The 23,538-nt window shown below is 44.7% G+C and overlaps 8 protein-coding genes across 8 annotated transcripts, besides 2 other annotated features; 5 read left to right on the top strand and 3 right to left on the bottom strand.

Moving 5' to 3' along the window:
• Positions 1-263: 263 nt before the first annotated feature.
• On the top strand, positions 264-1,054 carry TSTA_043320 (NADH-ubiquinone oxidoreductase 14 kDa subunit, putative). Its single transcript, XM_002484765.1, has 2 exons — positions 264-538; positions 615-1,054. The coding sequence occupies exons 1-2, from the start codon at positions 505-507 to the stop codon at positions 866-868; spliced, it is 288 nt and encodes a 95-aa protein (XP_002484810.1). The 5' UTR covers positions 264-504; the 3' UTR covers positions 869-1,054.
• Positions 1,055-1,141: 87 nt separating this feature from the next.
• TSTA_043310 (cation efflux family protein family) lies at positions 1,142-2,739 on the bottom strand. The gene is made up of 3 exons (XM_002484764.1): positions 2,712-2,739; positions 2,324-2,654; positions 1,142-2,265 (listed from the first exon to the last, which is right to left on the bottom strand). The coding sequence occupies exons 2-3, from the start codon at positions 2,633-2,635 to the stop codon at positions 1,192-1,194; spliced, it is 1,386 nt and encodes a 461-aa protein (XP_002484809.1). The 5' UTR covers positions 2,636-2,654; positions 2,712-2,739; the 3' UTR covers positions 1,142-1,191.
• Positions 2,740-3,038: 299 nt separating this feature from the next.
• TSTA_043300 (RING finger ubiquitin ligase (Tul1), putative) lies at positions 3,039-5,476 on the top strand (the record flags this gene model as incomplete). Its single annotated transcript, XM_002484763.1, has 2 exons — positions 3,039-5,393; positions 5,423-5,476. 2 exons carry the CDS (start codon positions 3,039-3,041, stop codon positions 5,474-5,476), a joined length of 2,409 nt encoding a protein of 802 aa, XP_002484808.1.
• TSTA_043290 (glycine cleavage system H protein) lies at positions 5,154-6,590 on the bottom strand. The gene is made up of 3 exons (XM_002484762.1): positions 6,358-6,590; positions 6,233-6,289; positions 5,154-6,090 (listed from the first exon to the last, which is right to left on the bottom strand). Exons 1-3 carry the CDS (start codon positions 6,494-6,496, stop codon positions 5,774-5,776), a joined length of 513 nt encoding a protein of 170 aa, XP_002484807.1. The 5' UTR covers positions 6,497-6,590; the 3' UTR covers positions 5,154-5,773.
• Positions 6,591-6,747: 157 nt separating this feature from the next.
• On the top strand, positions 6,748-7,665 carry TSTA_043280 (mitochondrial 37S ribosomal protein YmS16). Its single transcript, XM_002484761.1, has 3 exons — positions 6,748-6,840; positions 6,902-6,933; positions 7,022-7,665. Exons 1-3 carry the CDS (start codon positions 6,817-6,819, stop codon positions 7,410-7,412), a joined length of 447 nt encoding a protein of 148 aa, XP_002484806.1. The 5' UTR covers positions 6,748-6,816; the 3' UTR covers positions 7,413-7,665.
• A 783-nt stretch (positions 7,666-8,448) lies between these two features.
• On the top strand, positions 8,449-9,798 carry TSTA_043270 (uncharacterized protein; the record flags this gene model as incomplete). The annotated part of the gene is made up of 2 exons (XM_002484760.1): positions 8,449-8,617; positions 8,684-9,798. The coding sequence occupies 2 exons, from the start codon at positions 8,449-8,451 to the stop codon at positions 9,796-9,798; spliced, it is 1,284 nt and encodes a 427-aa protein (XP_002484805.1).
• Positions 9,799-10,451: 653 nt separating this feature from the next.
• Positions 10,452-10,498: a microsatellite.
• A 7,877-nt stretch (positions 10,499-18,375) lies between these two features.
• Positions 18,376-18,810: a mobile genetic element.
• TSTA_043260 (uncharacterized protein) lies at positions 18,445-19,398 on the bottom strand (the record flags this gene model as incomplete). The annotated part of the gene is made up of 4 exons (XM_002484759.1): positions 18,445-18,853; positions 18,915-18,933; positions 19,086-19,148; positions 19,341-19,398. The coding sequence occupies 4 exons, from the start codon at positions 19,396-19,398 to the stop codon at positions 18,445-18,447; spliced, it is 549 nt and encodes a 182-aa protein (XP_002484804.1).
• A 2,409-nt stretch (positions 19,399-21,807) lies between these two features.
• On the top strand, positions 21,808-23,520 carry TSTA_043250 (chitin biosynthesis protein (Chs7), putative). The gene is made up of 3 exons (XM_002484758.1): positions 21,808-22,282; positions 22,349-22,920; positions 22,976-23,520. The coding sequence occupies exons 1-3, from the start codon at positions 22,042-22,044 to the stop codon at positions 23,159-23,161; spliced, it is 999 nt and encodes a 332-aa protein (XP_002484803.1). The 5' UTR covers positions 21,808-22,041; the 3' UTR covers positions 23,162-23,520.
• Positions 23,521-23,538: the final 18 nt, after the last annotated feature.

Here is a 23,538-nt window from a genome sequence, read left to right as displayed (position 1 = left end):
TCGTGGCCCGCACGGGACTTTACCGGCAACTTCTAAGTAAGAGCCAAATATTATCGTCGAAAACAGAGGTCACACATCGTCTATGTCTGAGAATAAACCATCTTCAGGACGAAGAAAGAAAGAAAGCTCTCCCTCCCTTCATCAAGAATAAATCCGGCAGAAAGGGTGCCGTAGGCGGAAAGTCAAATAACGCGCGTATGATTGGCCAATGGACCAAAACCACCATAGATGGGGCCGATTCTATGACAACCGGGTGACTGCTCGAGAACTTCAACTTTTGACTCCTGAAGATACTAATCGACCAAAACAATACGCCCGTGCCACTGAAGCGGCAAGTAGAGAGCCACAGCGAAGGTTGGACCATACTACTAGAGCTTTGATTCGAGTTTGTCGGAGTTTTCGCTCCTCCTCACACTTATCCGACATTTGAAAAACATCCTTCCACAGGTCCGGGTATCCGGTCGCTTATCGCGCATTGTCGCTCACATCTTGATATTCGATAAAATGGTTCACAAAGTTCTCTTCTGGAGCGGCTTCGGTACGTCATTTACCTTGTTCCCTTACTCATTTTGTGGAAATCGTGTTCAATGACTAACACAATCCGCTCCCCGCAGGCATCGCCGTCCGTCTCTGGCAACTCGGTATCGAAATGCGCCCTCTCCTGGGCAAGGAATCCCTCTGGGTCTACCCCCTCTTCGCAGGTGTTGGAGGAAGCTTCGGTTATTGGTTGCAAGGTGTTGAGAGCAGACAACAAAAGATTCTCGCTGAACGACGAGAAGCCATTCTTGAGAAGCGTCGACGAAGGGATGAGCGCGAAGGTCTAATTTCTAGAGCGGAGGAGGCTGGTGTTTTGGCTGCGACTTCTTGAAAAATTTATCCTTTTCCCTCGCGGTGATTGAAAGAGTTCGAAGGATATCTGAAATGAGGTCTAGGATGATGACATGTCTAGGCCTCACTTGTACCACGAATCCGCTGCAAAGCGTTCTCCAGATAAGCGGGTTCATAGATTCATGTATTTCAATATTAAATAAAAATTTTACTTGTTGACCTGTACATGGTATTTTGCCTTGCTCCTAATCGTTTCTATATTACAGTTATGCCATATACATCGGTCAGCGGATATCAGCGAGTCTGTCGAAGATTAGAGCGAGAAGAAAGAAGATAATATATTTACAAATATGAATGTTAAGATTACAGTCTTTCTGCAGTAAACTGCAGGGTCACCTCCCATTTTTGACCTCCTGATCCATACCCTCCACCTAGTCGATTCCTTATCAAGCTCGTGATCTTTTCCCGAAGCTTAATCAAGGTTTCCTCAGTGCCCGTGACCCTGAGCTTCAGATTTGCCATGCATAAACCATAGTGCACTTGCCAAAATCTGGCATCATCAATCGCTGTAACGGCAGGATCAGCTTGAATGTCTCGCATCACATCGTTGACGCCATTGCCAGAGAAGGACATGAGCAACATTGACCCCAAAGTTTTCACAATACGCGATCCGAGGATGCACATAGAAATAGCCATAGACAGCGACAATAGCTTGTCTAACCAACTGTAGAGTGAAACGGAAAGCAAAGGCAAAATTAGAAGCAAGGCAGAACATGAAAGCGTGAGGAAGTGGGATGGGTTGCTGAGAACAGACGGAAGGGATTCAATGTATGCGAATCGCATCGATTTGCCAATGCGCGCATGATTCTTCAACCCAATAGCGGACACCAGGGTCGAGCCAATTGCGAGGATCGCGGTGAGATCGACTGAACCAGCCGACACACGATCGTGTTCATGTGAATGGTGCGGCTGGTGGCCTGGAGAGGATTCAAGCCAATGCTGTAGATTGTGAGAAATCAGATCCATGCCCATGAACACGAGCAAGACAGATGAGGCAAATCCCGCTAGCACTTCTGCCCGCTCCAAACCGAAAGGATGGCGAACGCTGGACCGTTTCCACACTTCGAAATTCCCTAGGACGTCGACTATAACACAAAGAAGCGCACCGAGCGAATCAAATAATATAAGGTGAGAAAGTGCCATCATTGCGAGAGAGCCATGAGCCGACCATAGAGTGTATCCAGCAATCAACATGTGGCACACACTCCACCAAAACCTCGTTTTCTGATCCTTGGACATGCTACTTCGACATTCTTTGAGCGTGGGTATCGGTAAGGAGGCTGGTAATGCTAATGGGGCGCGAGGGGGTGGTTCTAGAAAGATTTGATGCGAAATACTACTATGCTTGTATTTGTGACCACGCCGCTGACCAATATTCTGCCCAGCACTAGTTAGCTTTCATGATACCATAATGCGTGTTTTTTAGAGGCCACACCGATTTCATCACTGGGGACTTTGCCAAAGCCATAGGCTGAAAATTGAATGGATTGGGATCAACAGTCCCTGACCCGGCATTTGTATTTGATCCATGAGTCGGAAATGCGCCGAAAGACGGGCTCGTCGGGCTCGTTGGCGCCATATTAGGGGCATTGACATTCAGTCGTTCGCTCTGCATGATTCCGTGCATGGGCGAGAGCGCCTTTGGATCGTACTGAGGCTCTGGAGCCAAACTGCGCTGGTCTTGACTGTCCGGTGAAGGTGAGGGGGTTCGCGGAGGTTGAGGGATCGGGAGAGAACTAGACGCCATCGCTATGGGTCAGAACATCCTGCGATAACAATTAACTACCTGCTAATTTGAAATTGTAGATCCATTTCACACTTACCGTTCCGTCGTTATCCCCATTGATCAACATATAAAAGCGCAAATGGAATTTTTGCTAGGATGGAGAGGAAGCGGAGCTCGGCAACCCCAATGATAAGGTCCCCCTAAACCCTGCAGTGGCGCGTGCTCCATCCAACTTACAACATGTCATTAAGTAAACTGCAGCCTCCGCATTCGTCATCCTCCTTCCAAGCCACCACCAACACTGGGAAATTGGAGTCACCAATGCGCCGCTCAACCATGTTACTACGTTCAACATTCAATTACTGCTTTTAAAGAAATTTATTGTTGCCCACCGGTGGTGAGATGATACCTTCAGCTGGCCTGAATGGATAACCGTGGGGGCTTCTTCTTTTTCGTTGTTGCAGTCTACATCCTGCTCAGCTCATCGAACCGGGCTCCGTTGATCGATCAGACCGGCGAACGCGAAGCACGACTTGCCCACGAGGCAAATGCGACCAGATGGCTCAATGATTCTGTATACGACGATCTCGATCCCCAGGCGGACAAATGGCTTCCGATAGCAGGATTGAGACAGAATGATAGCTATTCCTGGGACCTGTTGCCGCAGGCACAACAAATAGCAAGGCGAAATATACGTTCTGCTCTAAAGAGCGGAGGTTTCCAGAGCCCACCGGAGTTGGAATTGCCAGATCAAGCGCCATCCGTTAACTTATCTTCATTATCGCTTCCGGTTTATCGCAACATCACAGGGAAGCTTCGCGGAGATTGGACTAAACATGCGGTGCCTCATGGGCCACTCTTAAACACGACTGCCTTGATGCAAGAGAATGACTTCATAACCCAAGAATTCGGTCTCAATATCACAGGAGAAACTGGACGAGTATATGTTGATTTTGTAAGTGGCGATGAACAAAAGGTCGAACAGTATGGGACGTCGGTGCGGCAAATCCGCGCAGATCTGGCATTCGAAAGCGATGCTGCATGGGGCAGCACCTGGTATATGTCGACGTTTGGGTTGCATTTTCCGGATCAAGGCGCAATCATATTAACGACTACGAGCGAGAAATATGACGGACTTTTGGCACTGCCCCATTTGACACTTTCGCATGATACATTTAATATCTCTCGCGAGGCAATGGTGCAGATACTTTCAGATAATATTTCCAGGAAGCGCAGATATGAATCGACTTTCTTCCCATGGTCCTCTCTTCCTAGAGGAGTCCATCCTATGGCATTCGCAACCCCAAAGTGCGAGTACATTCTCTACATACAACAACGTCCAGTCAACATTGGCGGAAAAGCCCCGAATCGTACGTTATTAGATAAAATCGAGCAGGAACTTAGGTTCCCGGCGGGAATACCGATTCCCCCTCCTCCTATGATAGAAATGTCCTTTGTTGTGTTCTCTCCGGACTGTGGGATACTTCTGGAGTCGAAAGGTGCACCTGACTTCCCTCCTTCCGAGGGCCTCTACGTCGTCGGGCCGAAACAAGAGGAGTACCGAAAGTTTGCTTCGCGGACGATATACTCACTGGGTGCAATCATGACAGGGCAGTTGTACTTACTAATGCGACAGATAAAAGAGGCCTCTACACCGTCCACTAGAAGTCGCATCAGTTTCTACTCCATTGCGCTGATGTCATTGGGAGATGCAATGGTCATGACTATGACATTATTAGCTTTGTTCGAGGATACCTCTTTTATCGAGATATCAGCGACGGCTTTCCTCGTATTTCTTTCAGTCTGTTACATAGGCATGAGATTCATGATGGAAGTATGGGCAGTCCAGGTACCCGAGCGACGGAATCAGGACCGTCACACAGAAACGAATAACAATCAGGATAGTCTACCACCTCCTGTTACTGCAGCTGCAGCAGTCAGTTCTGGTGCAACTCCGGTCGTCCTACCTCCAGATCAAACAAGACCCAATGCGGCCACACCTGCTCCCACGACTACACCTGGAGCTACACAACCCAACAATACCATGCCTTCACAATCAGAGATAGGAGCAGACGTTGGGACCATGTACGCACGGTTTTACTTCGTTCTAGGCTGCGTGAGCATCGTTACACTATGGTCGTTTCTCTTCCCGAGTAAAATCGGGGCCATATATGCAAAGATCATCAGTTTTGTTTACCTATCGTTTTGGATACCACAAATTTACCGCAATATTATGCGGAACTGTCGCAAAGCACTAACATGGGAGTTCGTCATCGGCGAAAGCATCCTACGCCTCGTCCCTTTTGTGTACTTTCTCACTGCACGAGGAAATGTCCTATTCGTTCGCCCCGACACTACAACGGCATTGGCGATGGCTGGCTGGGTCTGGGTCCAAGCTTGGATCCTTGCCAGTCAAGATATTTTAGGCCCCCGATTCTTCGTTCCCAATGGCTGGGCTCCTCCAGCCTATGATTATCACCCTGTCATACATGACACCTCCAGAAGTGGAACCGGCGACGACCTGGAATCTGGCACTACTCTACCTATCGGCTACCTTCGCGCCGAAGAAAGAGATACCACTACACCAAGCACTACAGCTGGAAGCAGTCGCGGTCAGGCAGACAAGCCACCACGACCCAAGGATAAAAAGAAGAAAATATTTGATTGTGCTATATGCATGCAAGACATCGAAGTCCCTGTTATTGTATCTCCAAATGGCATTGGAGCATCTAGCATGACTGATGGTGCAAGTAGTATCTTGAGCCGAAGGGCATATATGGTGACGCCGTGTCGACATATCTTTCATAGCACATGTTTGGAAAGTTGGATGAGGTTAAGGTTGCAGTGTCCGATTTGCCGTGAATCGATTCCACCTGTATAAATACGTTTACTAAGTGATGTTACTGTATTTAGATCATAATTCGATACCAATAGACATAACTCTTTTCCAATTTGTACATGATGATTTTCTTGTCATACAGCTCATGTTGAAATCTCAGCTGTGAATCTATTACTTGAAACATTAGTAACCCCAACAACTTCTGCGAGTAATCAGAGCCTGACTTCGAATCCTAGCAACCGTCTACGTTGCATATGACAGGCCAAAAGAACAACACAGCCTCCAAAAACTTCATAAAGAGACAAGGATGGGACAAGTATCTAATGATCCTCAACAGACTCCAAATACGCCTTCTGATCCATCAAACCCTCCACTTCACTGGGATCATTGACCTCAATCTTCGCAATCCACCCTTCACCTTCGGGGCTCTCATTGATGGTCTTGGGCTTATCACCCAACACGGCATTACCGTCAATCACTTTTCCGGAGACGGGCGAAAGCACATCTGAGGCAGATTTCACTGATTCGACAGCACCGACGGGCTCGCCGGCTGCGACTTCGAGGTCGGCGGTGGGAAGTTCGACGTAGACGACGTCACCGAGGGATTTGGCGGCATATTCGGTGATTCCAATTGTAGCTGTTATATTGTCGGTGGTTAGCCGAGGGAATATGAAAGAAAAGATAAAGCAACCTATGCTAAACACAGGGAGGTAATAGGAATAACGCAATTCGCATTCCGAATTCTTTCTCCTACTGTCTGCGCATAGCTTAGTACTTACCGACATTACCATCGAGCTCAACCCACTCATGAGATTCGGTATACTTCTTAACCTCAACTATCACGACTAATTAGCATGACCATTCCTATACTATTTCCAGGAATTGAGCAGCAATTGCAACGTACATTGCGAACTTCTCGAAAAGCTTCTGATGGTTGTTCCCCGCGGAAAAGCGGGAATGGATCGGCGAGCCGCAACGGTTACTGGAAGACGTTGGCAGAGCATTCGAGATGCCAATGGGCGAGTGAGAGCGGCGAGAGACATGGTGAAAGATATATATCAATTGGCATAAAAAGAGGATATAGTAAGGAAGTTGAGGGGAAAGAGGAAGAGTTGTAGAATAGAAAATAAAAAAGGTGGAAAGATAGATATATACTCCGGAGATGGAGAGCTATGACGGCCTCTGATAGCTTTCCGCCTTATCTAATCGGTCCCAAGGCATCAAGGCCATCCAACCGATCAGGTCTTGGCGGACAACCATCACTTTACTTCGGCCTCCGCAAAACGTTGACTACCGGAAAAAAAACTCCATTGCATTGCGCGGCTTACGTGTTTGGTTCCGACTCTCATTTAAGCTCGACACGATGCTATACGAATTAATTGCAATTGTATGGACTGTGAATTTCTCAACTAATGCGCTGTCTTCGCATGCTGACCATTTTCGCACAGGTTCGACCCGGGAGTCTTAAGGAAGTCAAGGAGTACGTCAAACCCTTCAACGTCGTCTGCATTCAACCTTCCTTACCTTCTTTCTCATAAGGACGAGACTAATACGGTTTCTACCATTAGAATTGCCAAAAATGCCGGCGTGCAAGTTCTCCGATCAGGCGGCGTAGTCCGCGGCTACACAAACTGGGGAACCTTCACTCTCCCCAAACCCACCACAAAACATCAAGCTCGATACTCTGAAGGCTGGCACTTCATCATGCGCTTTGATGCATCAGGGCCCGTCCAAGCCGCCGTGCGTCGAACGTTATCCCTCGATCCTAGGATGATTCGATTTTCGGTTGTCAAATTGGGCGATAAGCTTGAAGAGATCAACGATGTGCCTGGCAATGTCAACTGGAATTCTACAAAGATGCTTCTTTCGGACTCTCTCAATTTAAGGGGAAGCTTTCGCTCGAGGGATCTAAACGAAAGTACTATTCTCGGATCGCCTATTAGGAGAACACCCTCCTAAATCTTGGGTTTTCGAACCGGGTCGAAAAGGGTGGAGAGAGATATTTTGAGTGTGACAAAGATCACAGCAACAAAGTGCTTGAGATAAGGAGCTTAGAGCTTTCTGTTTCAAGGATGTTTCAAGAGCGGGCCTACTCATTCATCGCTGCAAGATTTACTCATATTCAAGCTTTCGGGTGCTTGTACAGTGTATTTTTATTCCTGGCAGCATTTATGGCGCAGATACTTGGAAAGGGTTTATTTTCATTATTGATCATTATTGATCATTTTTGATCTAACTATAACTTGTAAGAGTCACCTTCAAATATTGAACGCTTCTTAGGCCATATGTAATACCTTTGGCTGTTCAACTGTTGCGTGTAAAGTTACTCGAATGGATTCAAGTGAGCTTGGAGAAAGAACGCCAGGACCCAAGTTCACACTCTTCCTGCATGATGGGTGGCGCTGAGGGTTTCGAAGTTCGTCAGGTAAATGCAACAGGTTAACATTTCCCATTCTACAACCTTAACTCCCTACATTAAGTGGCATTCTTTAGCGAGGTATTCTTTGTAACCATACGAGACTACCCTGATACCTATAGTTAACACTTAAGACAGCTGAAGTATGAAGTTATATGGTGAGACTCCAACCAGCGCTGCTTCGTGTTTCAGATCTCTAACCCTAATAGCCTAATATGATACACCTAAGACCGGCATTGTCTCATATATGTCCAACAACATCCAATTTGACCTTGGCATTGGGTTCTTTCTTTACTCTAGAACCCTTGTATTGCCATCTGGCGATTCTGAGTAAAACTCATAAAATGCTAATTACAGCCTCGGAAGTTACACTAATCGAATTGTTCCCTTCTTTGACACTGCATCCTGGGTAGCAATGCTACCTAGGTAGATCTTGCTTTGCTATTTGGTATGGAATATTATCAAGCATCAACCTTTCTGCCTTTTCTAACGTCTATGCAGTCGTTTCAATGTCTCACGGGGCATCCAGGCCTCAATCTCTTATCACATCTCCAAACCTCTCTCGTTGAAAGGTCCATAATGAGAAAGACTCGATATTCGTACGCGCAAAGAGTTGAATTGAATAAGTGGTTCGCCCGCTCTCACGATGTGCTGGACGCCTCGCATGAAAGCTCCTACGAACACGATGAAGATCACCACACCACCGGCAGCACTGGATCCAAGACAGGCCTCATCGTCGGTATAGTCGGTAAGCCACCTTTGTATTAACGCCTTCCGGGTGTGGTAATATCTGATGTTCGATTTTCAATAATAGTGGGTCTATCCTTGGGAGTCTTGATACTCGTCTTGCTCTACATACGAAGACGGTCCATTCCATATGTACGGAATTGGCGCTTCCCATGGCTCTCTCAACCAGACGACAAAGATATTCTGACACGCAGAAATACCCGGAATGCAAACCAAAAGTTCCTATGGAAGCATGACGATTTGGAGAGTCGGAGTTCGACGAGTATGGAATATCAAACTGTCCTGACAAGGCCTATTGCGTCCCCTAGAGTCACCGAAAATCCATGGCCTAGGTTAAAACGTCTCAGTAGAAGAAGGTCACGAGGAGTACAAGAGATTATTGGTACATCGAAGAGACCTTTCGCAACGCAACCGGAACAATCGCCGTCGTCTGTACCTTCATTTCCACTAAAGACCGAGACTTCCCAGTCGATCATCACTAACGATAATGAGATATCAACCGATTATACAAATAACCAGACTGAATTACCACGAAAAAAGCAATTTCCAGAATCGTCGTGGCTCATACTCAGTCCAAGCAAATCGGATGACCAAACCAATATCGAGACAATCAGTAGACCTGAAACAGCCAGGACGTCAAGGGTTACCATTCCATCTTACTACTACCAATATTACCGCAAATACTTTGATAGAGACAACTACCGGGTACAGTCACAACAGTATCCCGAATCACGGTTCTCGACGAGCCGAGATAGTGACATGATCAGCTTTGGACGTCCTTCAATGGTGTTATCAAGTTATCAAAAAAGGGGCACATTCTCGACTATTCGTCCTGCTTCTTCGGTAACTAGCAAAACACTTTCGCAGAATTATAAGGATCCTTTGACACCGATGAGCGCGGATCCAAATTTTGCATATTTCGAGTTCGATGTTCACGTACTACAAAAACCGAAACAAGTTGTTGTTCCAGCTCGAAGGAATAAAAGTATGGATACAAATGATGAGTCGATTATTCAAAGGGATAAGAAGAATGGGCATGCACCTGCCGCATCAATTGCGACTGTTTCGACAGCACCTATCTTCAGACAACATCCTGGTGATGAAGTGGATCTGGAATCCGCGGCGAGAGTAGGGCGTGTACGAAGCTCATTGTTGAACGGTTTGATAGTGCATAGAAATTAGTAATCTGCCTAAAAGAAAACGAATGTATTATTAGCGCAGCAGTTTTGTAAATATTTATGGGTAATGGTGTCGATGTATGGATATGATTCTTTACCTAGTCGAGGTCTGAGAATGCACAAGAAAGTGCAACTCAGATTCCTGGTAACAGCCAGGTAATTACTCTGATAATTCTAAACCCATTCTGAAAACAGATGCAGTCTACAAAGGGTAACGATATCGGGTACTCGATATTCATGGATATATTTGGCCAGGGAAGTAGGATCAGAATCTTTATCTTCCATTGTTACCACCAACATGTCATAACCCTCGAGGTGGTGATATTAGCAATCCTCCCAACTCTTGTGTCGACGATGACATATGGAGAACGATTTTTCTTCTCATCACACTATCTAGCATGCTGTTAGTTAGAGTTTGATCCATAGGACTGATCAACAAGTCTAGGAGGAATCAGAGCCTTGAACATTTTTGGAGTACCACATTTTTCACTAGAATGACCTACATGAGCCGAGTCTCTCGAATATCCACGATGTACTGTAACAGAACCTTGGGAGCAGACTAATACCGGTTTCCAAAATTACTCAGACTCCGGTGATCGTACCTGGATATATAGTTACTGGATACGTCGTATTCACCCTCGAACTGCGTCCTTGCTCAAAAAAAAAAAAAAAAAAAAAAAAAAGAAAGAAAGAAAAGAAAGAAATAGAGCAGCACCTCAAATAGGAACACCCTTCAAGTGCCGATTTGATTGCGAGTCGGGTTTGCATATCCTGGGCAATCTAATTCTTCGTTCGAACCACTCGCATGTCGAGCTGTGTCCTGATTGCTAAGCATATCCGATTTTGGAGAAAAAGCCGGATACAAATGTATCTCAGGTAGTCAGCCCCACTACGTATCTTTCTAGTATATAGTTCATGTCCATTAGGCTTGTAGCCTCATGCCAGACTAGGATTCTCATGGACTCTATGACGGAGTATCGGGCTGAGTCACAGGAAAGGATCATGTATCCATCGGGAAAACTCGTCATAAAGGGTTCGCGATGTTGCCTGCTACAGGTTAATATACAAAGCACTGCCACCAGGACAATGGACATCCGCACTAATAAATCGTGAATGTCTTCTTGGGACTTGGTTGCAGCGGGGTTCTCTCCCCACAAATCAATTTTGTTCGAGTCATTAGGCAAAAAGACTGGATTTTCATGAATCATAGGTAGAACTTCTTGACTGTTATATGGACTATCGATGGTTAGCTATCTGAATTTATACCGTTAATTTCCAATGTACTATCCAGATCGTAGTTCACACTTCGTGAATTCCGAAGACTAGTTACGTACTCTTATGAAGTATGTACGTAGTATCTTCTTACAGGCAAGGACTGATCGAATTGGCGATCTACCAGCCTCGACTTAGGGTTCCGATTATGGATTTCAAATTCTCGAGACTTCCAGGTGAACACTGAAGTGGTTTGGCATCGCGCCGCTCCCTCCGAGGCTCTCCCGAAATTCTGCCGTCTCCAAATTTAGCGCTGCGTAATTGTACGTGCGTAACGAAGTTTCGAATACAACCTTGAAGATTGAAACATTGCCTCGAGGTGATTCTCAAGCTATTTTTGCGGATAGACCTCATGCAATAAGCTAAGAAAACGGGGCCGCACTTTGAATTTTGATGTAGCTGGTCCTCAGGAGTCGGAATTTCCACCAACTTTGAACATTAATAAGTAATACGCAGGAAAGGGAATCTGCTTCAAGTGAGGATAGAATAGACAGACAACATTCTTTCTCTGGGACCCTCGGTGGCGATAAAGGAGCGGGCCGAGCCGTCGGGTGTAACAAGGTTATACGGAGGACGGATGCATGCAGCACAAGAGATTACGTATTACTTTCGGCGCCCGACTGTTCATATATCCGTTGTGTGCGGAGTATTTGACGATAGATCTGAACAGTAACAGAGTATAGGAGGTCAGACGACAAGCCGAAGACTTAGGTATCTATGAAGATCGCTCTGCTTTAGTTCTCCTTAATGACCCGACGTCATTCCGACATACCTATGTACATGGTATGTACGTACTCCGTGTACGCAGTTATTTTAACTTGAGCGTCGGAATTGCACCAATCGAGGTAAAGGCTATTAGTCGATGCGACATCTAGCTCCTGCTCACAACTCGGATAGTCACGGATTGCTCAGGTATGTAGTGCCTTATTTGAATTCGTACGTGCTATCTAGCGTACAGTACGTTGTATTCAACAAGGACGTTCCAAAGCGTTAACTACATCTCTGGTTTGAAGGTTAAATATTGGTTAATTACCTATTCGAGCGAGCGGCATAAGTGAAGTACTATAGTATGTACAAAGTAGTTAGTGACTACCTGGAGGAGAAAATTTCCGAAGACTTAGGGCTTGTGCAATTCTCCCGGTTGTCTCGGCTCCACATTGGAACCTTAGCCTGAAAGTAAGTCCCAAGAATCAAAAGACCAAGCGTGTTGATATTAAGTATTAAGCAGTTGACTCGCTCAAGAAATAAATTTGGAAATGACTCAAAAAATCAGCTTAATCATAAAGCTAGTTCCATGTATTACTCGGAGTCCAGTTGAGTCAACTTGAGCGATATATTAGAGTTATAATCTTGTGAAAGCTCTAGACTCGGCCATCAAACCATGCTCGCTTCCTGATATTGTATGGTATTGTACCTCCCGTCTGATAGTATTGATAAGATACCAGTACATACGATGCACTCTCAACCCCTAAGTCAATCACGTAGCATTAAGTTGTATATACACATTCCTCTTCGATTTACCCGTACATTTAACCTACCCAGTGAAGAACTTATACATATGAAGTATGTAGTAATATGCCGTTTCTATAAGGAAGCTGATAATACGTCTATAGACTCTTGGTTTTTTAGTTTGAGGGTCCGAGCTCAATTTTGCATGAACAATCCTACCAACGGTCCAATGGAACAATTCAATGACCTTAGAGCGTGGTGTTTTATTTGAAATAAATTGCATAAGATTGGAGCTCAGACAATAGAAGATCCGGCTTATTGTCTGATTCTTGCATCATGTTTATCCGGAAGGTTACAGCGGAAGTGAAGAGTAGCAATATATCACGGCCTTTCTTTGTTAGTCGATGTTAGAACTCCCCTTATCGTCTTAAAAATAGATCCTCCAAAAATTCATCTTCACACCTTCAAATGTTGTGAAGAGGCCCGAGTCCCTCAACTCGGTATGGGCTATAGAATGTATGTTCCTACCGCTTATATTATGGTACATACTGGATTGCATCTGTCAGACTGTTACTTGATACTCTAAAGGATTGTAGTGCCTGTAGCACTAGAAGCACACTAGCAGAGGTAGACCGTGCATGCAATACCGGCGATGCATCCTTGCTTTGCCTTGAACCGGCACGGATTTCGCCGAACAAACGACCTAACTTACCATTTGCTCTATGATCATCTCGGCACTTTACAAATTACCGAGGATTGACAAACCTTATTTACGATGGTTTTTCCGTTGATGGGCCAGTTTGATAAATTGATATGCGGATTGCGGCCTGAATTAACTTCTATCATCCACTCAATTGCTTCATCCCTTTGAGTGTTTGACCGATAAATCATTCTGCAGAAAGTGAGAACTTGCATGACTCGCCTTATTTGAGTTCAGCCGAGCTATTATTCGAGATCTCCAGGGTTGGTGATACGAGCACCTAGTCGACATTTGAAACAACCCTGCTGTTGTTCATTTTCACATGCCATGTTGAGATGGTCAAAACGTTACTCGGAGATAAAGGAATCGAGTGATGTGAGGTGTTTCTACCGACACAACCGGCGTACGGCATGCCTGCGGAGATTTGTAACCCCCCTGTGATCATAGCTGACCGTTCGTAATGTACTGTCGTTGTTTCCTCCCATATTACTACCACTATCCCTGTCGCTGGTTGATGGAGTGGATGGTGGCCTGGCCGTTCAGCGAAGCGGAGGATCTTATCATGACGTACTCATTAAGTGGTGGTTGAAATAGATCGTTGGATGTGGTGTTCATCCTCTGTTCTTGGATTTGTTTTTCTTTTAGTTACTTCAGGTATCTATAAGACTTCTCCGTTGCATTTGAAATCATGATCGACAGGACGACGTCAGATACAAAAATATCTCCGTCGGCCTCAAAGATTCCACGTTTGTGCAAGAATTGCACTAAGCTATATGTGTCTACATTAAGCAGCAGCTTAAACAAAACTGTCGTGGCGCGATTTTTGCTCTTGACAACGGGAGGTCGATCGATCAGCATGTTTCCGATTCCTCTCCCGATTTCCCGATGTTCCCGGTCGTGATTGTGGATCAGGCATACTCAAGGGTCAAAACTGATCCACGGTGATTCATCTTAACTTACTAGTGTGTCTCATGCCTCAACGTTGGATTGTTTTCTTCTCTTTGTCTGAATTTTTGAGTTTAGCCACAAAACCTGGTCGATTCAGTTCCGGCCAACTTTCCAGTTCAGTGGCTTTTGTCTAGACCTAAACAGGGGTAATGTTTCGAGGGGTAGATTTTTTTCTCTCTGAAAGATCTGCGATGCACTTCGGTATGGTCAAGGAACTCTCAAGGTACGTAAATCATTCCTTCGGAGGCCGTCACGATCAATATCAGCCAAGATCAATCGAGGTCAGCCGTTAAGAAAGCAGCTGTCTATTTTACTCAACCCCTGTCTAGCGCCACGTGTATATGTGTGTTATGGGCTTGAAGCCAGACCTGCTTGACGTTTGAAAGAGACGGTGGCCAAGCATGGCTCCTAGTCGATCTTCAAGAGCCTTGATGAAAGCGGGACTGACGGAACCTACGTTCCATAACAAGCCTAAGTACTAGAAAGGTCTGGAGAATTCAGCCGGAGGCCGGTGTAGCGAATCAACATGTTTCTCTACATGGATGTTCCTTGTTCTATAACTGACATTTCTTTCCGCTTCACTCTTAATTCTCTTGCTTGTTTCTAATATAGCTTAAATCCTCCTGTAGACGAATGGTCTTCTACCTAAATCGCGGGAAGATCAGGGTACTTAGTACTACGAGTTTCCGGATGTGCGGGATTACTCTGTAAGTGGGAAACTTTACAACATGATAGAGCGCTTCTTGGGTTTCATTTTTGTGTCTTGTTTTTATAAATATATTGCTCACAAATTAAACCGGAGCAATTACTACTACTGGTAGTGTCATTAATGTATGTACCCATGTTACCAGGAGCTTTATTTACTTAGGCACATCGCCCCGACGCTACTTGACGCTTCTTGTTACATGGCACGAGGTGCTAGAAGCAACATCCTGGAATTCATCGGATTGGAAGGACTCCTGTAGCTTATATCCATGAGCTTGTCGCCACTTCAAGTGGTTTGATATATCAGACTAAAGAAAGCATTTCAACGACTGACCATGATTTACTATGCTCTCATTGTACACTGTTTTGTGAGCATGTCTTCCTGGAGAATGACCTGACAGTTTGACCGTCACTACAATCTCCAAACTTGCGAAGTCAGTCCTGATATTGAACTTGTTCAATATTACTTGGGCAATTGACCAGTTTCCATACATTCATCCTCCCAAAGTATGCAATTTCCAGATCCCCTCCTTTTTAATATCAGCTTTGCTTATGTACGACTAGTTATGCCGATATCGACCTGCCGACAATAAACTGATACAAGATGTGCAACTGGTTCAAAAATATATACGTTTATACGGGATGCCGTGATCCCAGTGGGCATTTCCACAAAACCGAGTTCGACGGCGACAAAAAGGGCCAGTGTCATGATGGGCCTCATGAAAGAATCGTCATCGAAATAGGAGTCTGTCATCTGTGTCGTAGATGAAACTAACGAACTCTATGTTGCTATGATCTTCCTTTTTTGGGTTACGGGACAGGTTATCAAGGAGTTCAGGTCTTCTCCATTTTGATATACACTTGGGTATTCTTTCTTCTGCTTTCTTTCATTGGACGTACTCTTAGTATATTTTGAAATCCCTATTATAGAGTTCTCTGACGCATATCATCTACTACTACTACTTAGGGCCTAGATTCGATGTCTGGGCAATTACCAGGAATTTTCCGGGCCACTCGATCCAGCTAGCCATCATCGTAACGGGGATGTCTGAATGAAGCATGTGCTGCGGCTGGAACCGCTAGGACCTACCTACTCCAGATAAGAGCTCCCATGCATTCAGTGCATCCTGTGCGGTGTACTTGGCACATGCACACATGTATTACAAGCCATTAGAATCTTGGGTGGCCCATCCATGCATGCACGAAAACTCTGCTATCATTCCACAGTCTCCACTATCAGCTTATGTGTTAGGGTTGTGGCTCATAAAATGTGATGATGTTGCGTGATTACGGATTGTGTCGGGAGACTATTTGAACCTTCAAATACGAGAAACGGGTAACGGATGTAAGTGATCCTTAGTAATTACAATCCATAACAAAATTATAGATAATGCTTGTATGTTGTACGTCTACACAGTCACAAGCTGGAATGGCTGGATGATCAAGCTTGTCCTACCCCGAGCCTCCATGATTACGAGGCATACGGTTTTGCGGGTCTTTTAGTAGATACGGAGTAGTACCTTGGTAGATGATTGACACATTTGACTACTATTCAATATGAAACGGGGTGTGAGGACATGTTATTGGCATAAGGATCTCTTGTGATTGTGCATCAGGACCAGTAGGGGAAATGGTTCGTAGTCCCTATCCCTACCTCCAAAGCGTCATCCCATGGTTTCAACTTTAGAGGCGGGGATAGCTGCAATTATTAATATAAAATGAGGGGAATGGCGTCTATTTAGTCTCGTGACCCGAACCTATTGTTGGAACTCAGGATGAGCTAGGCCAATTTGGGATAGGAATTGGGAATAGGACAAGATTTACGTATCAAGAAATTTCGAGAATTGGCATCACATATCGACACGATATTGAGCATTACAAATCAACTTTACAGCCTATCTCTAGAAAGTTCGATTTGCACAAGTGTCGACTTTTGGTGATATCACTTCTATGGAATCTTGTATATAAAGATAGGTTCAATACTCCTAGATAGCGGCTGAGAGGGGAAAGCCGGACAATAGACCTAGTTCCTTATACGTATATATTGTTTAGTGCTCACCTTCGCTTAGTCATCGCTCTAGTAAACCAACGTACCGACACCTATCAACGCAGATCGATGTGATCAAAGCATTCTTTTATATATCCTCATTGTCTTCCGTACTGATCTAGCCCAAATATCATTGGACCGGTTATTCCAAGGTTGATATCAATCAATTCTTTTGCCAATGCCCAGCTTCAAGAGATATGATAATCATGATAAGCTCTATTTGGTCGGATCATCATCCCGTACCCTGATATTTGATGCAGTGAGCGCAGATCTCTAAATCGACGTACTCCGAATGGTTTATGATACCAACCTGGCAATATGGAAATAACATCATATAGGAATACAATTTGCCGAGGGTTTACCCCGGCTTGCCGATCACTTCGGGGTGGCTGTTTCAGATGAACGCCGGTGACGATTTGTTAAACATGTAATCTGGCCCGCCTTAATATAGTATTCGAGGAAATTTATGTAGACATCTCGGAACTCAGAAGTATCCATCTTTCCCTATCTCCTACCTTGTGGCGAGAAATAGATACCTTCTAGTTGCCAAGTAACATTACGACTTCCATTTGTATACATATAAGTTTATGTGACTGAGTTTGCATCCAACACCTAGGTAATCCTTCAATTTTCCAGTACAACAAAGTACAGATTAAAATTGAGGCATGGCTGTTCAAACGACCTAATTTGATTGGCCGGATCCTTTATACATTGATGTAAATGAACGGTGGAACACTGGAAGGTTCAATGGAATGGTCCAATTGCGAATATCTACAACTTGGAAGGTTCCAAGGTTCTGTCAACTAAGCCATCCCAGTAATACCTAGTTAGCTGATCATAACGACATGAACCACGTCAATTTGTAACATAGAACCTGGCATCTGGAATAGTGACCGTACGTAGGTGACTATACGTACCAGATTTCCTTTGCTGAGTGGAGGTTCCCTTTCTCAGCTGCGGTTGCTTTTGTGAGGGCGCTCATAGTCAGCCTCACTGAGTAGATTTCAGTCCAGGCTCACGCTCACTGAACTGCTCATTTCATCATGTGATTGATCATGGTTGCTCACTGAATGCTCACTGAGCGGACACTAAGAGTGCAGTGGGGGCTGCAGACAAGTCACTCTGCAAATTCGACTAACTTAGTGTTGGTTTAGCTACGTCCTGATAACATGAAGCACAGGATTACGCAGTAAGGCTATTCCAAAGAGCCCATGAGCCTGATAATATTGATGTTATTCGAATATTATGACTGATCCCCAAAAAGGGAGGAGAAGGATAATTACATGCAGGTAAAGGGGATATCCCCAGGGAACCGGAATAGCTAATATTCCGGTGTTGATACTCAACACCTGGGGATTCCCGTACACACACTTAGTGATAGATTCCTTCTGTTTCAATTGAAGAACTATTATCATAGTGCTTAGGGAATGATTAGATTGAGGTTCTATTTTCAAACCGAGACTTCTGATGAAGTTTCTACAATGGCCTTTCTCATCCATATTATAAATCTGATCCGGGGATAGATTATACTACTCAATTTTCCGGCCAATAAGCTCAAAATATAACGTGTATCTCCATGCCGAATCTGCCTTCTTTCTATCCGAATCGAGGCCCGAAGAATGGCGAGAAATGACCTCTTTCCCATGGGCCTTTACCCAGCGCGTAACCCAGTTTTTCCCAGGCTCTTTACCAGTTATATCCCTTGCAAAGTTGGCAAGCATCGTAGGAGTAGATGGAAGGCCATTCTCGGTGAGTTGATTGACGTATTGTAGAAGCATTCTCGATTGTTCGACGTTTAGTAATCGTTGATTGTTGTATTGTGCTTGTTTTGTGCCCGAAACTCCACGAAAACGTTTTGAAAGCTGTGAAGCATTAACGCCATATGTTCTTGCTACTAAAGCAATATTGGGCTTCTCTCCTGGATTCAAGAGCGTATTGCTTCAAGTGCGAGTTCATATGAAGCCATATTGGTTGATTTGACACGGTTTGAAATATTGACCTTTTTTCGCGATTTGAAGCTAAATCGGTTATCAGGCAGCGAAGCACGGTATTTGTTTCGGCTGCCACTGTGTGCCGTTACATCGAGAATTCGAAATGGGAACCCAAACTGCGCCTTACGGAGCTTCTCACAGACCAAGCCATATATGTATCGAGAATGGATAAGACATACCTACCAATTCTAAAACGACTGCTGGACGACCAAGAAAGTGATGAGTCGGAGCAGCAGCAGCTCCTAAAAGAGTTCCAGACAATAGTCAGTGTCATCATCCTTCTTGCAGTTCCGCTTTCTATAAATGCGCTGTCATTATTTCTCGAGATAGAAGCAGACCAGATCAGCCATTAATTAGATTCATTCCGATCTATTTTAAGCATTCCCGGTGATCGAGATCAGCCTATGAAGGATCTACATCTATCATTTCAGGACCTTTGCTCCAGTCTGGCACCAAGTTCTTTGTGGATGAGCCGCAAAAGCATAAAGACATTGCTAAGTTGTGTCTTAAGACCATGCGACGTTGTCTACATAAAGATATCTGCCATCTAGCAAGCGCCGGAACGCATAGGGCAGACATCGACCCTCAACGTATCTGCCAATATCTACCAATGGAATTACAATACTCTTGTCGCTACTGGATACACCATCTCAAACAAAGTCGAGTCTTATCTTCCGAGCTAGAAGATGTGCAACTATTCCTACAGAAGCATTTTCTGCATTGGTTAGAAGCGATGACTCTGCTGGGTCTTATATCGGAGGTGCTGAGTATGCTTGATCTTCTGCACATGGTTTTATTAGTAAGCACCGTAGTACGCAGCAGCCATTCAAGATGTACACTAATAGATGTAGCGCCTTCCTAGTTGGATATGCCAGTTGCTACAAGTTAATAAAATATGGAGTGCAGAATTACAGGCTCTTGAGGACCATTCCGGCTCGGTTCAGTCAGTGGCCTTCTCGCCTGATGGTCGGCTGCTGGCGTCCGGCTCTGACGACAAGAAAGTGCGGCTCTGGGATATATCGACAGGTAGTCTACAGCAGACTCTCGAGGGCCATTCTGGCTCGGTTCGGTCAATGGCTTTCTCGCCTGATGGCCAGCTGCTGGCGTCCGGCTCTAATGACGAGACAGTGCGGCTCTGGAATACAACCACAAGCAGTCTACAGGAGATCTTGATGACTAAGGGGATCGTCACTCTAGCAAGCCCATATTTATGTCTGCGCAGGGCCTGCTCCAGGGCACGCTTCCTGACGGAGCATGCCTGCTACATCTGTACAAAGATCTTAAACAAAAGAATACAACAAACCCATCAACAAAGCCTTTGGTGAAGCTATTCCCAAGACGTGAAACTCATAGAACAAAGGCCCTCAGAGGTGTCCTTGGTGTCATAAACCTACACCGCCTCTGCTTGCTTGGTGGCGCCGCTGCCTAAGGCAGACCTCTGAGTCAGATCCGTGACACTTGTAGATTAGTTTCTTCTCTTGAGCTCACGTCTTGTTAGTCTTCTATGCTATGCATTTTACTCTATTGACCCCTCTCCGTTACAAAGGTGCAATTCCTTTTCTGAGCTGTGCATCCTAATTGACTGAAATATAGACCGGCAGGAAATATGCCGATTGATAGTGTATGATGGACTTAGCCCTAACCCTATATCCTGTTACTAAATATGGTAAAACTTGGAAGGAATTGTCCAATCAGAACTACTACGTTCCGTGGGGGTGTCGCTAGATCACCACCCTAGATAGTATAGTTAAGTTAAGTTAACGTAATTGGTAATCGGTAAGCGAGTTGGCCATGTAAGCGAGCTGGCCACCCGTGTTTTCCATACAAACGATCATTGTTCATGACCTCTATATCTTAACAAAGTCATATAAATTCACTAATTTAAGTATTTGTGAAGGTGTTCATTCTCTATCCTAAGAGGTAACTAATCAAGCAAAAACTAAAGCATGAGGAAAGAGGGACAGAAGACTCGCTATGCCGCTCGTAAGGACTCTTTTTACATGTGCGTCCGGGGCCTTGTCGGTGCCTATTTAGGAAATCCTGAAGACAAAGGAGGATATCCCCGTTAGGGTCATCCTTTTAGGGCTTAGGGCTCCGTCCAGGTGCCGGCAACGTCTGTACGATATCCTGCCCCGTAACCCAGCCGTCACAGTATTTACAGAGCTGAATATTCATGATAAGTAATTAAACAGTAGGTTTTAAAAATATATAAACAAGTAGAGACCGAGTAACTCCAAAGGAAATATATTTTACAATAATTACAGTCGACATTTGGTAATTTTCACGAATATCTATCAGAATAAGTTCAGACTTAGAATCCTCAATATACTCTATATTCTCATTGTTATGAGTTAATTTGATACATACTATACATATAAATTTGTTGAGATATAGAGGTCATGAACAATGACCGTTTGTATGGAAGACACAGGTGGTGTGAGGGCTCATTCAATAGTCATATTGGAAGCTAAGTACAAGAAAACCAAACATGGGAGAAAGAAAGAAAAAAACTAGGAACATGAGGCTATCTGCAAACGAGATGTACTGTTTCGTGATCACGTGACAGGATCACGAACCCTCCTACGTAACCCTATCACGTGACTACGCAACTCGAACTTTGCGAATAACCTCATTGCTAACTGTCACAGGTGGCCAGCTCGTTTACATGGCCAACTCGCTTACCGATTACGTTACCCATCAGGATTTGATTACATAACGTACTCCAACTCAAACAAGTTTCACGTGATTATCTTGGCGTTTGCAGTGGGGCCGCTCCATGTGGGCCAGACGCTTATCCCAAAATAGTAAAAGTTAAACTCAACCCAAAGTCACATGATGTGCCAGGGTGAGACATTGGCGGAGCAACAGATTCACTTTGGAGAATCTTGGAATCAAGGCCTCACGGACCCTTTTCAGTCTGTCAGGGATTGTACCTCGTTACTTTACGCACTGTGGTTTGCACTGTGGTTTGCACTGTCGCAACCAATTTCGCTCGCTTAAAATCCAAAACAATAAAATCGACTCTCGTTTTTCTTCGAATCTCGGGCGCGCTTCTAACAGCTGGCCCTGGAGGGTCGGTCTCTTCCATCCTCGAAACAAACCCGGACGTTACGCAACAGATAATCCCAGCCCAAAATGACCGGAATCACGAGCTTGGATAGCTTTTGCAGGACGGCACCAGTGCCATTATGTGCTCTAATCGGGCCCAAGTCGTCGATCCAGGGTTCAAATGGGATCCTCCCGACATGTTATGCGCGCAATATCGATGTGGGCAATACGATTATTTTCCAGGGTGCATCTGATTTTGCACATATTGCCGCGTTGATGATGACTGTTATTATGATTTTGCATGTACGATCTAAATTTACGGCTGTTGGTGAGTATCTCGGCGTCCCGATTAGATCAAAAGTTGGGTTGATGCTGACGAAGTTGATTGATAAAGGCCGCAAAGAAATCACCGATTTCTTTTACCTCTTTATGCTCCTCACTGTATGCTCTCTCGTCGTTGATGCCGGCGTCGTCCCTCCCCACAGTGGACCATTTCCATGGTTCGTCGCTGCTCAAAATGGCCTCGTCTCAGCTACCTGTACATGTCTCCTGATCAATGGTTTCGTCGGATTTCAGCTCTATGAAGACGGGACAAATCTTTCAGTATGGCTGCTACGAGCTAGTTCAGCTGGCATGTTTGTTATTTCTTTCATCGTCTCTCTTTTCACATTCAAGGGCTGGGGAGGGTTGGATCCTGAAAATCCAATTGGTCTGTTTGTTGTTATCTACATCTTGAACGCGATCTGTTTGGCGATCTACGTTGTGATGCAACTGTTACTCGTCTATAATACGCTCGATGACCGCTGGCCATTGGGACACATTGCATTGGGCGTATTCTTCTTCGTCGTTGGACAAGTTATGGTTTATGCTCTCAGCACCACGATCTGCAACGGAGTACAGCATTACCTCGACGGTCTGTTCTTCGGCACAGTCTGCAATTTATTTGCAGTCATGATGATCTATAAGGTAATTCCCCTGTTCTCTGACTTCTCAAATACCAAAAGCTAATGTGATATTATAGTACTGGGACTCAATCACAAAAGAAGATCTCGAATTCTCCGTCGGTGTCAAATCAAACAACTGGGACATCAAGGATATTCAAGAAGAAGACCGGCGACTCACAATCTACCCCGACGGAGGATCCGAATACGCTCCTAGCACGCACTACCGCTCATCCACTTTCGGCGGTAATCATTCCGGTTATTGAAGTCGCAACACGAACATTAAACAAACTTTCTTAATTCCTATGACGGCGTTTTTCTTTTTGTATATATCGGATGATTCGACACTATCTATTATTCCCAACTTCTCTTTTTGGGGTTTTCTCGACACATGAACTGTTTTCCTTACTTCGGATATCCCGTTATTCCTTGGTTGGTTGATTTTTGAAAGAATATACATATTTCTTACTAATGTGTTTACCGTTGGATCATGGCCTTTGCGGTATAATAACGTTTTCCTTTCTTCGTTCACTTTTGTGGTGTACGACTACCTTCTGATATTGGCACTAAATGCCAATTTTGTGTTGTTAATGATACGATTATAACATACTGTCCTATTCTTGACAATTCTTTCAGATCATGA

Source organism: Talaromyces stipitatus, genomic scaffold (assembly GCF_000003125.1).
Source record: "Talaromyces stipitatus ATCC 10500 scf_1105507295515 genomic scaffold, whole genome shotgun sequence".
Lineage (NCBI taxonomy): Eukaryota > Fungi > Ascomycota > Eurotiomycetes > Eurotiales > Trichocomaceae > Talaromyces > Talaromyces stipitatus.
The sequence above is the reverse complement of the archived record's forward strand: the minus strand, read 5'-3'. Positions and strand labels throughout refer to the sequence as shown.

Coding starts and splice junctions, on each gene's coding strand:
- TSTA_043250 (XM_002484758.1), top strand. CDS start 22,042: ATGACCGGAATCACGAGCTTGGATAGCTTTTGCAGGACGGCACCAGTG. Junction 22,283..22,348: donor ATCTAAATTTACGGCTGTTG/GTGAGTATCTCG, acceptor TGATTGATAAAG/GCCGCAAAGAAATCACCGAT. Junction 22,921..22,975: donor CAGTCATGATGATCTATAAG/GTAATTCCCCTG, acceptor GTGATATTATAG/TACTGGGACTCAATCACAAA.
- TSTA_043290 (XM_002484762.1), bottom strand. CDS start 6,496: ATGTCTCTCGCCGCTCTCACTCGCCCATTGGCATCTCGAATGCTCTGC. Junction 6,290..6,357: donor CTTTTCGAGAAGTTCGCAAT/GTACGTTGCAAT, acceptor TAGTCGTGATAG/TTGAGGTTAAGAAGTATACC. Junction 6,091..6,232: donor TGAGCTCGATGGTAATGTCG/GTAAGTACTAAG, acceptor ACAATATAACAG/CTACAATTGGAATCACCGAA.
- TSTA_043310 (XM_002484764.1), bottom strand. CDS start 2,635: ATGGCGTCTAGTTCTCTCCCGATCCCTCAACCTCCGCGAACCCCCTCA. Junction 2,266..2,323: donor AGTCCCCAGTGATGAAATCG/GTGTGGCCTCTA, acceptor AGTGCTGGGCAG/AATATTGGTCAGCGGCGTGG.
- TSTA_043320 (XM_002484765.1), top strand. CDS start 505: ATGGTTCACAAAGTTCTCTTCTGGAGCGGCTTCG. Junction 539..614: donor TCTCTTCTGGAGCGGCTTCG/GTACGTCATTTA, acceptor CGCTCCCCGCAG/GCATCGCCGTCCGTCTCTGG.
- TSTA_043280 (XM_002484761.1), top strand. CDS start 6,817: ATGCTATACGAATTAATTGCAATT. Junction 6,841..6,901: donor TATACGAATTAATTGCAATT/GTATGGACTGTG, acceptor ATTTTCGCACAG/GTTCGACCCGGGAGTCTTAA. Junction 6,934..7,021: donor AGTCTTAAGGAAGTCAAGGA/GTACGTCAAACC, acceptor TTCTACCATTAG/AATTGCCAAAAATGCCGGCG.